The sequence below is a fragment of the Galeopterus variegatus genome, unplaced genomic scaffold (genome assembly GCF_000696425.1).
Source record: "Galeopterus variegatus unplaced genomic scaffold, G_variegatus-3.0.2 Scaffold1613, whole genome shotgun sequence".
Lineage (NCBI taxonomy): Eukaryota > Metazoa > Chordata > Mammalia > Dermoptera > Cynocephalidae > Galeopterus > Galeopterus variegatus.
The window spans coordinates 163384-176505 of record NW_007727724.1 but is presented as its reverse complement, the minus strand read 5'-3'; the positions used below and the strand labels follow the sequence as shown (position 1 = coordinate 176505).

The 13122-nt window shown below is 42.1% G+C and overlaps 1 protein-coding gene across 3 annotated transcripts in view; it reads left to right on the top strand.

Annotated features, from left to right (window-relative positions):
- Positions 1-8593: 8593 nt before the first annotated feature.
- The window catches only part of HTT (huntingtin), a 118699-nt gene continuing 114170 nt past the window's right edge, over positions 8594-13122 (top strand). For all 3 annotated transcript variants that reach the window (XM_008577971.1, XM_008577972.1, XM_008577973.1), the window contains exons 1-2: positions 8594-8691; positions 12654-12713. In XM_008577971.1, the coding sequence (XP_008576193.1) occupies positions 8608-8691; positions 12654-12713 (144 nt within the window). In that variant the 5' untranslated portion in view covers positions 8594-8607. The remainder of the gene's footprint in view (positions 8692-12653; positions 12714-13122) is intronic.

Sequence of the window (13122 nt, the reverse complement as noted above, 5' to 3'; positions counted from 1 at the left end):
TTTTTTTTTTTTTTTTTGTGGCCGGTAAGGGGATCGTAACCCTTGGCTTGGTGTCGCCCGCACCGTGCTCAGCCAGTGAACGCATTGGCCATCCCTATATAGGATCCAAACCCGCAGCCTCAGTGCTCCCAGCGCCGCACTCGCCCGAGTGAGCCACGGGGCCCGCCCATTTTCTGAAGTTTTTAATGAGGGAAATCATCTAAAACTTCAAATATAATGTGAAAATGTAAGCTCTCAATTTGGTTGTCTAAGCTACTGGTTCCTAAATATAGATGAGCATCAAAATCACCTGGAAAATTTGTTTCAAATACAGTAATGAAGATACCTTACTACTCTCTTTCCCAAACACACTTATACTTTCTATGTGGGTGAGTCTGGGCAGGCACTTGTTTCTAATAAGTGTCTTCTTGGGAATACCTAGAAACTCTCATCTAAGCAACCTCTTACAAAAATAGTGTACCTTGGTAAGGTTGCTAGGTAAAAATAAATATACAAAAAGCCATAGATTTCCCTTATATTAGCATAAATCAGTTAGAAAATGTAATGGTTAAATATCTAATTCACAGTAGCACCAAAATGTAAAATTCCAAGGAATTGACAAGAAATATGTAGAAACTGTATAAAGACTGCTATTAACATTCCTGAAAAAACAGGTGACTACTCCCCTTCCTAGGTGGGAAGATTTTATATCATAAGGCAGAATTTTCTGGAAATTAATCCATAAATTTAAAATCTTGAACAGAATTCCAGTAGGGGTATATTTGAACTTGTTCATCTGAGAGAACAAATACATAAATGTTGCAAAGAAAATCTTGAAATCATTAGTAATACAGTGAGACCTGGTATATGTGACATTAAAATAGTGGTTAGACATTAAAGCAGGTATAGAACAGAACATTAGAAAAGTACATGTGTATATTTTTTGGCCGCTGGCTGGTACAGGGATCCAAACCCTTGACCTTGGTGTTATAACACTGTGCTCTAAACAACTGAGCTAATTGGTTATCCCTGTGTATTAATTGATGATAAAGATAACATGTTTGTAGTAATGATTTGCATTAATGATGCATTTCCCTACTGACTATTTGGGGGGAAATTATGTTTCTATCTCATATTGCAAACAAGCATATAAATGTCAGATTAATTACCTAAATGTAAAAAAATGAAATTATTACTACAAAAAGGAAATTTAATCTTAGATTGAGGAAGACTAACACCATAAAGGAAAAATTGTTTTGACTGGAATATAATTCACTGTGTCAAAATCCACCTTAAAATCAAATATAAACTCAACTTGGGGAAAGTTTGGACAGCACATACGAGGATACTTCAGAAAGTTTGTGGAAAGATTTGTATTATCTTTTAATTCTATTTTTCCACAAAATCTTTGAGTACCCTTGTATATCAAAGTTTTAATAGCCTGTATAAAGAGCAGTTATAAGTCATTAAGAAAAAGACTATCATCTTAGTAGGACAATAAGCAAAGAATACAAATAGGTAGTTCAGAAAAGAAGAAATAGGACGTGGCCAGTAATCATAATAGCTGACATTTAGTTCATGCTTCCTATGGAAAAATGTTCAAATTTACTAGTTGTTAAGGACTGAATGTTTGTGTCCCCCCCATAATTCATATGTTGAAGCCCTAACCCCCAAAGTGATGATATTTGGAAGTGGGGACTTTTGGAGATTGGGTGTTTTCTTTTTTTTTTCGTGACCGGCAATGGATTGCAACCCTCAGTGTCGCGCCCGTACCGGACCGGGATCGCAACCCTCGGTGTTGTGCCTGCACCTCACTCAGCCAGTGAGCGGCCGGTCTGTATGTGGGATCCGAACCCTCGGCGGGAGGGCCGCCGCGCTCCCAAGCGGCGCACTGTAGCAGTGCGCCACTGGGCCGGCCCCGAGATTGGGTGTTTTCTGACACCAATCATTTCTTCAACTCTCGAACACCAACTGGGTATCCAGCAAGCCAATTAATTTCTAACTCTATCTTCCCAGAGTTAGTGTCAGATCCTACAAGTTGAAGGTCTTAGTTCCACAAGACCACCCTTGCTTCAGACACCAGTTGCAAGTCCTGTGAGGCCCCCTGTACTTCCAACCAGACAGCTGTATATAAATCAGGGGTTCAATAATTTGCTAGAATGGCTCACAGAACTCGGGAAAATATTTATGTTTACTGGCTTATTATGAAGAATATAACTCAGGAACAGCCAAATGGTAGAGATGTATAGGGTGAGGTGTGGGGGAGGGGAGCATGGAGCTGCCATGCCCTCTCTGGCTGTGCCGCCCTCCCAGCACCTTGATATGTTCACCAGCCTGGATGCTCATCAAATCTTGCTGTTCAAGGGCCCTCACCAGGAGTCAAATCTGCCAGCACCTTGTCAGACTTTCAGCCTCCAGAACTGTGAGAAGTAAATGTCTGTATTTAAGCCACCCAGTCTGAGGTATTTTGTTATAGCAGCTCAAGCTAACTAAGACACTAGTAATCAGTAGAATGGGACTAAAACAACAAGAGCATTTTTCTCCATCAAATTGGCACAAATCAAAAAATACTCAGAATTTTTTCAGAGGTGGTACATCCTTCTTAGAAGGCAGTTTGGAAAAATATAAAGCTTTAGGCTATCGCGTGTGTTTAACCTAGCGGTTTCACTTCTAAGTGTTTACCCTTAAGAATGTGTTTATTGATGCTGGTGCAGAGCTGTTCATCCCATTAGAAAGTTAAAAATAATCTTAATGACCTATCAGTATGGGAGTTGAAAAATTAAGATATATGTATACAAGAGAATATTAGTTAACATTAATAGATATTTATATTCGTGACTGGAAGTGATATTAGCTATGTTAAAAAGTTAAGTTAGGGCCGAACCTGTGGCTGGCTCAGGAGAGTGCGGCGCTGGGAGCACCAAGGCCATGGGTTCGGATCCTATATAGGGATGGCCGGTGCGCTCACTGGCTGAGCGTGGTGCGGACGACACCAAGCCAAGGGTTATGATCCCTTACCAGTCCCCCCTCCCCCCCCCCAAAAAAAAAAGTTAAGTTAAATCATGAAATACTTTTTCTTCTGGCTAAGGTAGAGTAGCAAGGACAGTACTTACCTTCTTGCCTGAAACAGTTGAAAATGGATAAAGTATATGTAACAATAGTTTTCAAGGCATTGAGCGTCAGGCAAAGAACAGTGATTCTGGGATAATGGAAGATGAATGTTCTGATTCCTACGATTTCCCCAGATTACTACCTGGAAGGAGTTTCCAGGCCACAACACTAGGAGGGGAAACTGAGGCAGACTGGTGCTTTGCTGGCTGAGGAGGCAGAATTGATAGTCCAGAGAGGCTAATGTGGCTAGAGCCCCTAGGGGAGAATACCAGAGAGAGGGGAGCTGCAGAGGGTCCTCTCAGGTGTTCAGCCAAGTGTTGACGAGCATGTGCTTATAAGGAAATGGCCTAGTGCTGGAGACAGCATCACCTGAAAGGCTTAGAAGGAACAATTATTGAAACTCACACAGGGCCAGGAAGAATTTCTAATCACACCAGCTACAGTGGAAAACCCCACCCTTTGTAGAGCATCAGGTAGGTACACAAGAGTTTGCCTGCTTAGCCCTAGACTAAGTTGTTACTCTGATCCTGCCTAATAAAGCTTAAAACCATAATCCAGTATGGTCAGAGTCTTTCAAAGTAACTTAATTACATCCCAAAGCAAAGCTCAAGAACATTTACAGGAATACAAAAGTACATAACATTCAGCAAGGTAAAAGTCACAGTCTGGCATCCAGTCAAAAATTGCTAGGAATTGCAAAGAAGCAGGAAAATATGATTCATGATGAGAAAAATCAGTCAATCGAAGTTGACCAGAAATTACACAGGTGATAAAAGTAGCACACAGCAATATTAAAACAATTGCTATAATTGCATTTCATGTGTTCAGAAGCTAGAGAAAAGACTGACCCTGTGCAGTGGAGACAAGACATAAAAAAGACCCACCTTAAACTAAAGTAAGAATGACAGCAGACTTCTCTTGGAAACGTCATCTGCCAGAAGTCAGTGGAGCATCTCCTGTAAGGTACCAAGAGGAAAAATAACCCAGTAAAAAATTTTATTTTTTAAAATGGTGAAATAAAGACTTTTTTTTTTCCTTTTTGTCTTTTTTCGTGACCGGCAACAGATTGCAACCCTCAGTGTCGCGCCCGTACCGGACTGGGACCGGCCACGGGATCGCAACCCTCGGTGCTGCGCCCACACCTCGCTCAGCCAGTGAGCGGCCGGTCTGTATGTGGGATCCGAACCCTCGGTGGGAGCGCCGTCGCACTCCCAAGCGGTGCACTGTAGCAGTGCGCCACCGGGCCGGCCCATAAAGACTTTTTTAGACATACAAATTCAGAAATAATTTATGTCCAGCAGCTGACCACTATGAGAAATTTTAAAGAAAGTGTTTCAGGCAGAAGGAAAACAATACCAGATGGAAGTCTGGATCTACACAAAGGATTGAAGAACACTAGAAACGGTGACTATAGTGGTAAATATAAGATACCCCTTCTACTTTTAAATTATTTTAACAGAGACTAATTAGATTGTTCACATCAGAAGTAATATATGTTGGGGTTTATCACATGTAGAAGTAGACTGTGTGAGAACAATAGCATTGAAGGCCAGAAGAGCAGAAGTGGAGTATGCTTGTGGCAGGTAGGATAATGCTGCCACCCCAGCAAGGGGACCAGGCCCTGTAGTGGATTGAATTATGTCCCCCCAAAACTCACTGAAGCTTGAATCATGTCCCCCAAGCTTTATGTATTAGAAACTTAACCCCCACTGTGACTGTTAACAAGGTGGGAAATCCTATTATGGTAATCAAAAGGTGGAGCCTTGAAGAGGTGATTGGATTGTAGGACCCTGCAGTAGTGAATGGATGAAAAATGGTGGTCAGGGGCGTATTTCTGAGGGCTTTAAAAGAAGAGAGTCTGTCTCTGCTCTCTTCCGGCTCTCTCTGCTTCCACTGTCTTGTAATGTGAGACCCCTGGGTCACTGTCACCACCACCAAATGGACTTTGGACTTCCCAGCTTCAGAAACTGTAAGCAAATGAATTTTGTTTTCTTATAAATCACCCAGTTCCATGTATTTTGTTATAAGCAACAGAAATGGACTAATACAGGCCCTAATCCTTGGAACCTGTAAATGGTACCTCATAAGGAAAGGGGTCTTTGCTAGTGTGATTAAGTATCTTATCTTGAGATGGAGAGATTATCCTGGATTATCTGGGTGGGCCCTAAATGCAATCACATGTATTCTTATAAAAAGGCACAGGGGGATTTTACACACACATATAGAGGAAGCCATGTGAAGGTAGAACAGAGATTTGAAGATGCTGGCCTTGAAGATGGTAGTGATTGTAGGCCGAGCAGTGTGAGGAACGATTTTCCCCTCAAGTCTTTGGAGGGAACATGCTGCTGCCAATACCTTGATTTTGGCTCGGTGATACTAATTTTGAACTCTGGACTCCAGAACTGTGAAAGAGTAAATTTCTGTTGCTTTAAGCCACACAGTTTGTGGTAATTTGTTATAGCAGCCACAGAAACTAATATAATACTGTAGTTAGTGAGTTATGCTATATGTAAAATGGTATAATGTCACTAAGGTAGAGTATGATTAAGATATACAGTACAAAAAATAAAGCAACAACAAAAAGCATAACAGAGTTGTAGCTAATAAACCAAAAAGGAGATAAAATGGGATTATAAAAGTAGTCAATCCAGAAGAAACCAGAATTGGTAAAAAGACAAATAAAGATGGGCTAGAATGGAAAGAAATAGTCTGATGGTAGATTTATATCTAGTTATAGCAATAATGACATTACATATAAAAGGCAGAGATTTTTCAGATTGGAAAAGGAAGACCTAGTATATGCTGCCTACAAGGAACACATGTTTAAAATAATGGCACAAATAGGTTAAAAGTAAAAGGAGGGAAAGAAGTCCACCATGCCAAGAGTCGGGTGAAAGCTGGAGTGGTTATGTTACTGTCAGATGCGGCGGATTTCAAAGCAGAGGCCATGGACAGGGATAAGGTGGTCATTTCATAATGATGAAGGGAGCCCGTTCATCAGGTGGGCATAACAATCCTAGGTGTTTATGCACCTGACTGCAGGGCTTCAAAAATACGTGAAGCAAAACATGACAGCACTGAGGTAGAAACAGAGACAAATCCACGGTTGTAATCAGAGATTCCAATAGCCTCTCTCAGTAATTCATAGAACATGTAGGCATAAAGTCTGGATCTTGGAGATTTGAACTCCACTATCCACCAGTGTGACCTGATCAGCATTTACAGAACACTCCATTCAACACCCACAGGAGGCACACTCTTCTCCAGTGCTCATATAGAACATCTGCCAAGATAGCCCAGATGCCAGGCCACAAAACAAGTCTCAAGAGGATTCAAATTATGCCAAGTACGTTCTCTGACCTCAGTATCATTAAATTGGAATCTATTACAGAAACGTAATCCAGAAAAGCCCCAAATGTGTGAAAAACAACACATTTCCACATGGCCTATGGGTTAAAGAAATCAAAAGGGAAATTTGAAAGCATTTTGAATTGATTGAAAATAAAAACAATCATTTTTAAACTTGCAGGATGCTGCCATAGCATTTTAAGGGAAATTTATAGCATTAAATGCCTATTTTAAAGAGGAAAGGTTTCAAATCAATGACCTCAGCTTCCACCCTAGAAAACTTGAAAAAGACAGCAAATGGAGTACAAAGTTATCAGAAGATTGGACATAATAAAGATAAGAGCAGAAGTCAGTAAAATAGAAAACAGAAAAGCATATAGAAAGATAATAAGACCAAAAGCTTATTCTTTGAGGACATCAATAAATCGATAAGACTGATAGGAAAAAAAGAGTGCAGGTCCAAATGACCAGAATCAGGGATGAGGGAGGTGACATCGATGTGCATTCTATAGATATTAAAAAGGTTATATGGGAGCATCACGAACGACTTTATGCCAGTAAGTTTGGCAACTTAGATGGATTGGGTAAGTTCCTTGAAAGACAAACTACTAAAGTTCTCTCAAGAAGAAATAGATAACCTGATTAGCTCTATATCTATTTTATTAAATTTAAATTTAAAAATCGATATTTGATTTAGTTACTAGAGAACTTTTAAATGTGGCAGTAAATGGTATATGCACTTACTTTTTCAACTGAATTTATATGAAGTTTAAATACAGGTAAAGTTTTTCTGATGAAAATGTAGTGTCTGAATTGAGATGTGCTGTAAAAAGGATGATTATATATCTCAGTAATTTCTTCATATTGATTACATATTGAAATAATATTCTGGATGTCTCAGGTTAAATATTAAAATTAATCTTGGCCTGTTTTTGATTTTGCTGTTTCTTCTAGGAAGTGTAAAACTGCAGATGCAGCTTTGCTCTCTTTCTGTTGGCTGCACTGCTGTGAGACACAGTGCGTGCTACTCTGTGTCCAGAGCCCTCCCCTCAGTTCTGTAGTCACACTGTGTTCCACATAGATAAGGTCTGAAACATTGCTAAGTGGTGTGTTTGGTTTCTTTCTTTTATATGTTTGTTGATCATCACCGATGTGGTCCTTTGCTTTCTCTTAGGCTTATGCTGTCTTCTGATTACTGGTAGGAATTATTAGATAAGAGATAAGGGGAAGCAGGGGCTTTGTTTCAGAATAGATTGAGATCGTGAAACAACAATCTGATTTTGTTGTTTCAAGAACAGCACATGCTCCATGTTACTGGGATTTGCTATTCTTGGGATTATTTCAAGAACATCTTTTGTATTACTGGTTTGTGGGACTTCAGAATGCTGTGAAGTCAGTTTCATGTACATGACCCATCAGCTTGTCTCTTGGCTGTGTTTAGCCAGTTGGATCATGACAGCTTGAAAAAGGCTCTCTCAACCATCTTTAAATAGTTTACAAATAGCACACGGACTCCAATTTTTGTGACACTGGGATAGTCTATCTAGCACAGCAGAAACACGGCCTGATCTTGATCACATGGAGTCTATAGTGAAATAAGGTTGTACTGTGGAACAAATTGAAGGCAAGATAAAATTGTTATACTGATTTTCAAGGTTCCAAGAATAATATAGTAAGTAAAAGAGACCTTCTGGCAGAGAGCAGATGGCTATCTGGAATTTAAGTATCTGAAGTAGTGTCTTTTTCAGGTTTTTATAACTAAAACAGAAGGGAGAAATGAGATTTGTCTTGCAAGTACAATTTCTCTCTCTTTTTTTTTTTTTTGTTAATAAACCGTATTTTAGAATATTTTTAGATTTATAGAAAAATTGCAAAGATAGTATGGGGAGGTCCCATGCACCCCACACCCAGTTGCCCCAATTATTAGCATCTTATATTAGTGTGCTACATTTTTCACAATTAATCACTGCTAACTAATGTCCATACTTTATTCGAATTTTAAAAATCTTTATATAATGTCCTTTTTCTGTTCCAGAATCCCATCCAGGATACCGGATACCTCATCGCCCCTCATCGTCATGTCTCCTGAGGCTTCTCTTGGCTGTGACAGTTTCTTTTCTCTTTTTACTTAGAAATTCTCCAGAATTTCAGAAACTTCTGGGCATCGCTATGGAACTGTTTCTGCTGTGCAGTGATGATGCAGAGTCAGATGTCAGGATGGTGGCTGATGAATGCCTCAACAAAGTTATAAAAGTAAGAGCCGTGTAGACGGTGCTCTCCTCAGCGCTGTCCTCATCCTAGTCTAAGAGAAGGAGCTGTCATTCAGCATTCTTCTGTTCCAAGTAGCAGAGTCCCTTAGTATGTCTGCACCTTTTTTGTTTCTGTGTGTGGTCTGGAGGTGCTCTGGGATATGCCGGCATGCTTGCTACTCCTGCTGGATCAGGAAGAGCTGCATTTACCTTCGTGCCTACACAGCGCATAGTGAAGTGCACTGATGGTGGCCACCCACTAGGTGATCTTGGGAAAATGCTACCGTGGGCACCAACTTTTGTTTGGCACAGCTGGCATAGCCCAGAGAAGCCTCGAAGACCTGAGAAAGCAGAAGTCTGGCTTTGGTGTCTCTAGCTTCCCTTCCTGCGTCTCCTCTTCCTGCCCCTCCCACGACCTGGGCCAGGTGGATCTGCTTGCAGGTAAAGATGTGACTTCTAGAATTGGCAGGTTAGCTGGTGTTAGTGTGACATGAATGAGAGAAAGGAGGTCCCAGAAAAGGATAAGAAAGTGAGAAAGTCACAGCCACTTGGGTTGAGGGACAGGTGGGGATGGGGGGTGGGGAGAGAAGGGATACCTGTCCTGCTCTGTTGTTGCTCCCAGTGCAGAGTTTGCACCAAGGTCACCGTCACCATAGCTTTGGTCTACTGTTCCTTTTTCTGTTTTCTGCTGTCGTGGAAGATTAAAGTCCTTCATGTACGAGTTCTTAGTGTATGGCAAAGAATTATAAAATTATAAAAATTATAAAATTATATACTAAAAAATTACAAAAACTCTCCTTGTTTTTATAATTCTGTCCTTCTTCTAGTGTGAGTCCCTAACTCATCCTGGTCACCTTCTTCTCGACTACCCTTGAGTATGTGAATGGGCCTTTTGAATTGGCTGTCTGCAGTTAAATATTGTTCCTACTGCAGGCTGACCAGTGCTGAGGAAGGTTCTCTGACATAGTTTTTGACACTTCCTACAAAGGCTATTTCTGTAATGGTTAAGGATGACGTGTATCTGTTCCCCTTTCTATGGGATCTTTGTTTATTGGAGCTTTCCAGTTTTCTTCTTTCCGTGGTCAGGATGCTCACTTTCTGTTGCCACAGGAGTCTAGCTGCCTCTGTCGGGAGCAGCGGTGGGAGGTGCTCTTTCATCTCTGGAGCGGTCACTTTGTTTTCTGCCTCACCTGCCCTTCGTGCTCATGCCTGCATCTCATCTCCCATGATGAGGTCATGGCCAGTGTCAGTTTCTCCTTGTCTCTGTGCTGGGTGGCCAGTGGTGACATTGGTGTGGATGGCGCCCCCCCAAAAAATGTTTGCACATGGCCTGTTTCCCATTGAGCTTGCTCCTCTTCAGGCTTGTATATCCTTGCTTACTTTTATTATTCCTACTGGCAGGGCCAGCCTGGTTTTTTTCTGATATATCAATTCCTGATCTTTGACTTTCAGTCAGAAAACCTAAAAAGAGGGCTACTATAGTTTACCTTTGTCCATGGCATGTGGGTATTAAGGGCAGAGAGAACGGTATGACCCAAAACTGCTCTTACGTTGGCCATTTTACATGTAGATATCGTTCCATCTTTAGCCTGTCTTCTTCAAAGGCCTGTTTTCCACAACTGCTGGATACAGTGGCTTGATGTGTGTTTGGGGGCTGTAGTCTGTGGGTTCTTGGTTGTAGCTTTAGGTCCTGGGCTTTCTTCCTGGCTCTCTCCCTCCTACTTTCCCAATTCCTCTCCTGTGCTGTGTCTCCATTCTCTGGGTTCAGAGAGCCTGGCTTCTCAGGTCAAGCCCCTGAACATAAGATGAAGTCAGTCCCCCGCAGTCTATCCCTTCTGCTTGAAGCTGGGTGCAGTGAAGTTTGGCTGCTCTTGGATTTCTGCGTCAGGTTCAGCAGGCTGGGAGTGGGGTTGGGATCTGACTAGATTTGCCCTCACCATGGCAGAGGGAGGGCAGAATGTCGGGGGTCCCAGGCCAGGTGGAAGGGATGGGTAAGGACATAGGAATGGTCACCTACCAGTCAGGTCCTGGACTTTTGTCTTCTCATGAGTATTGCAATATGTGTATGATGAGGACTCGAGAATGGGACACATTTTGCTTATCTCATCATTTACATAGAAAAATGCACTGGGGATCTGATCTAGCCTGGCAGCTTGCTGCTCCCTCAGGTGAGGTACAGTCTCAGGGGTGAATCATGCTTTCACAGGAACAACCAGGTATGTGGTATGAAGTCTGAGCTCTGCGAGGTGCTGGCAGATCATCATGGCATTCAGGAGGCTGAGGTGATTTCTATCTGGGGAGGCAGGGATGACTTCCTGGAGGCGGTAGCCAGTAGGTGAGAGAGTAGGTTGGAGACCTTCTTAACCACGGCAGCATCCTGCCTCGAGAGGGCACCGGAACCCGTGGAGGTTCAGAGGGAAGGGTGGACCCGTCGTCTGCTGCTGGGGAATGGAGCACCTTGAGGGTCAGTTCAAGAGATTTGTACTTTATTTGGAAGAGAATGAGGAGCTCTTGAAGATTTTTGACATGGTCAGGGAGTGCTTTATTTAGGAAGAGTGACCTGGTGAGGACTTGTAGGTGACTTGGAGTGGAGAAAGACCCAAGGTAGAGAGAATCCCGGTGGGAGCCTGAGCTGCCCAGTAAGGTAGAGAGGGGTCTTGAGCTAGGATGGTAACGGGACCGTGAGAGAGGAGGCAGTGGTGGGCGGTGGGGCTGCATTTCACAGCTGAACGTGTGTCTGTGTGGGAGCGGGTGCAGGAGGGGGAGGAGGCGGATGGTGTGCCCCCATCACCTGGGGACCTGCCGACTGTGGGAGCTGGTTCCCTGCTCTTAAGTGGGGCTGAGTTTTAGTTCTCTCTTGTTGGAAAATTAGTTTGATATTAGTTTACAAAACATTTATGAAGTTACATCCAACTTTGATATGGCTTTTTTTTTTTAAATTGAAAAGCAATGTTTTAATATGTTTGTCCGGTTTGGTTTGCTCCTTTAAGGACTTTCAGTACAAACTGCAGCAACAGAATCAGGATTTAAAAACTTCTGAGACATTATTATACTTCAGAATCTCCCCAAAGGTGACTCTGGTTTTGATTTTCAAGCTCGCTGACCCATTAGGTGTACCCACATGAGTTTTAGTAAGACCAGCTTGGTCAGCAGGCATAACGTGCTCACGTCACAATGAAAGCAGGAGACCTTTTGACTGCGGCATGATTACATTTCCTTTTCTTCCTGGTGGGCAAGCATCTGCAATACCATTTTAGAAGAGGAGGTTCCCCTGGGCGAGAGGAAGGCACCAAAATCGTCCCTTTCTTCCACCTGAGAAGCCCTTCTATAATGCACACTTTGTGCCATTAGCCATGTTACTGGGTTGAGCATTATTTTGGCCTGGCTTGCGAGTGAGCAGTGGGGGAAGAAAGGGTGCTGTGAGGATCACAAGGCTCCAGCTGGCAGTGGTTCTGGGCCACTGGGGCCGTGGGGCTGGGAGCATCCGTGCCCGCGATGTGGGAGGAGCTGGCAGAAAGGATGCGGCAAGAGGCCTTTCTGGCCAGTGTGAGGGGCTCTGACCTTACAGGTGCACCCACAGACCCCAGGCCCTACAGACTTTCCCGGGCATTGCCCGAGCGTGCGTCATCCAACAGAATGTACAGCTGGTGAAGACCAAGGTTTATTCTAAGAGCTTTAACATTAATTTGAATCATCTGCCATTTTAATTTTGATATTATGTGGTATTTGATAATAATGAAAGTTAAATTCTTTTTCCTTTCATTTTTTAAATTTAAGTGAAAGACCTATACCTATATTCAGTAACTTCCTGCATTATTTTTTTCTCTCTTAATGAATAAGTTCTTAATTAAGTTGCTATTGTATTTTACTTTGCCTAAAAATTGAAATCTTAGTTGCCTTTTAGCTTCTTTAGAACTGCTAATGAAATGTGTCTTCCATAAACAGATCTCTTCTATTTTGTCGTAGGCTTTGATGGATTCTAGTCTTCCGAGATTACAGTTAGAACTCTATAAGGAGATTAAAAAGGTAGGCCTTTATTTTCTATTATTGAAAAAATGGTGCTGTTTCACTGTATTGAACAGTATTTGTTAAATTTTATCTTTTATTTAATGAGTAGAAACTTAGAAGGCAATTCTCTTTGGTAAAGTAGACTTTATATTTTTGATTTTCTTCAAAGGGTTATTCATTTTTATTAGATGATATGGGAATTAAAAATGGTAACTTTATTTTTTGTATCTTGATAATTGAAGCCCAGTAGACATTAAAATTCTGAAGTAGTTGGGCTGAGCCCGTGGCGCACTTGGGAGAGTGCAGCGCTGGGAGTGCAGCGACGTTCCCGCGGCGGGTTCGGATCCTATATAGGGATGGCCGGTACGCTCACTGGCTGAGTGCGGTGCGGCCGGTCTCAAAAAGGACAAAAAAAAAAAAAAAAAAA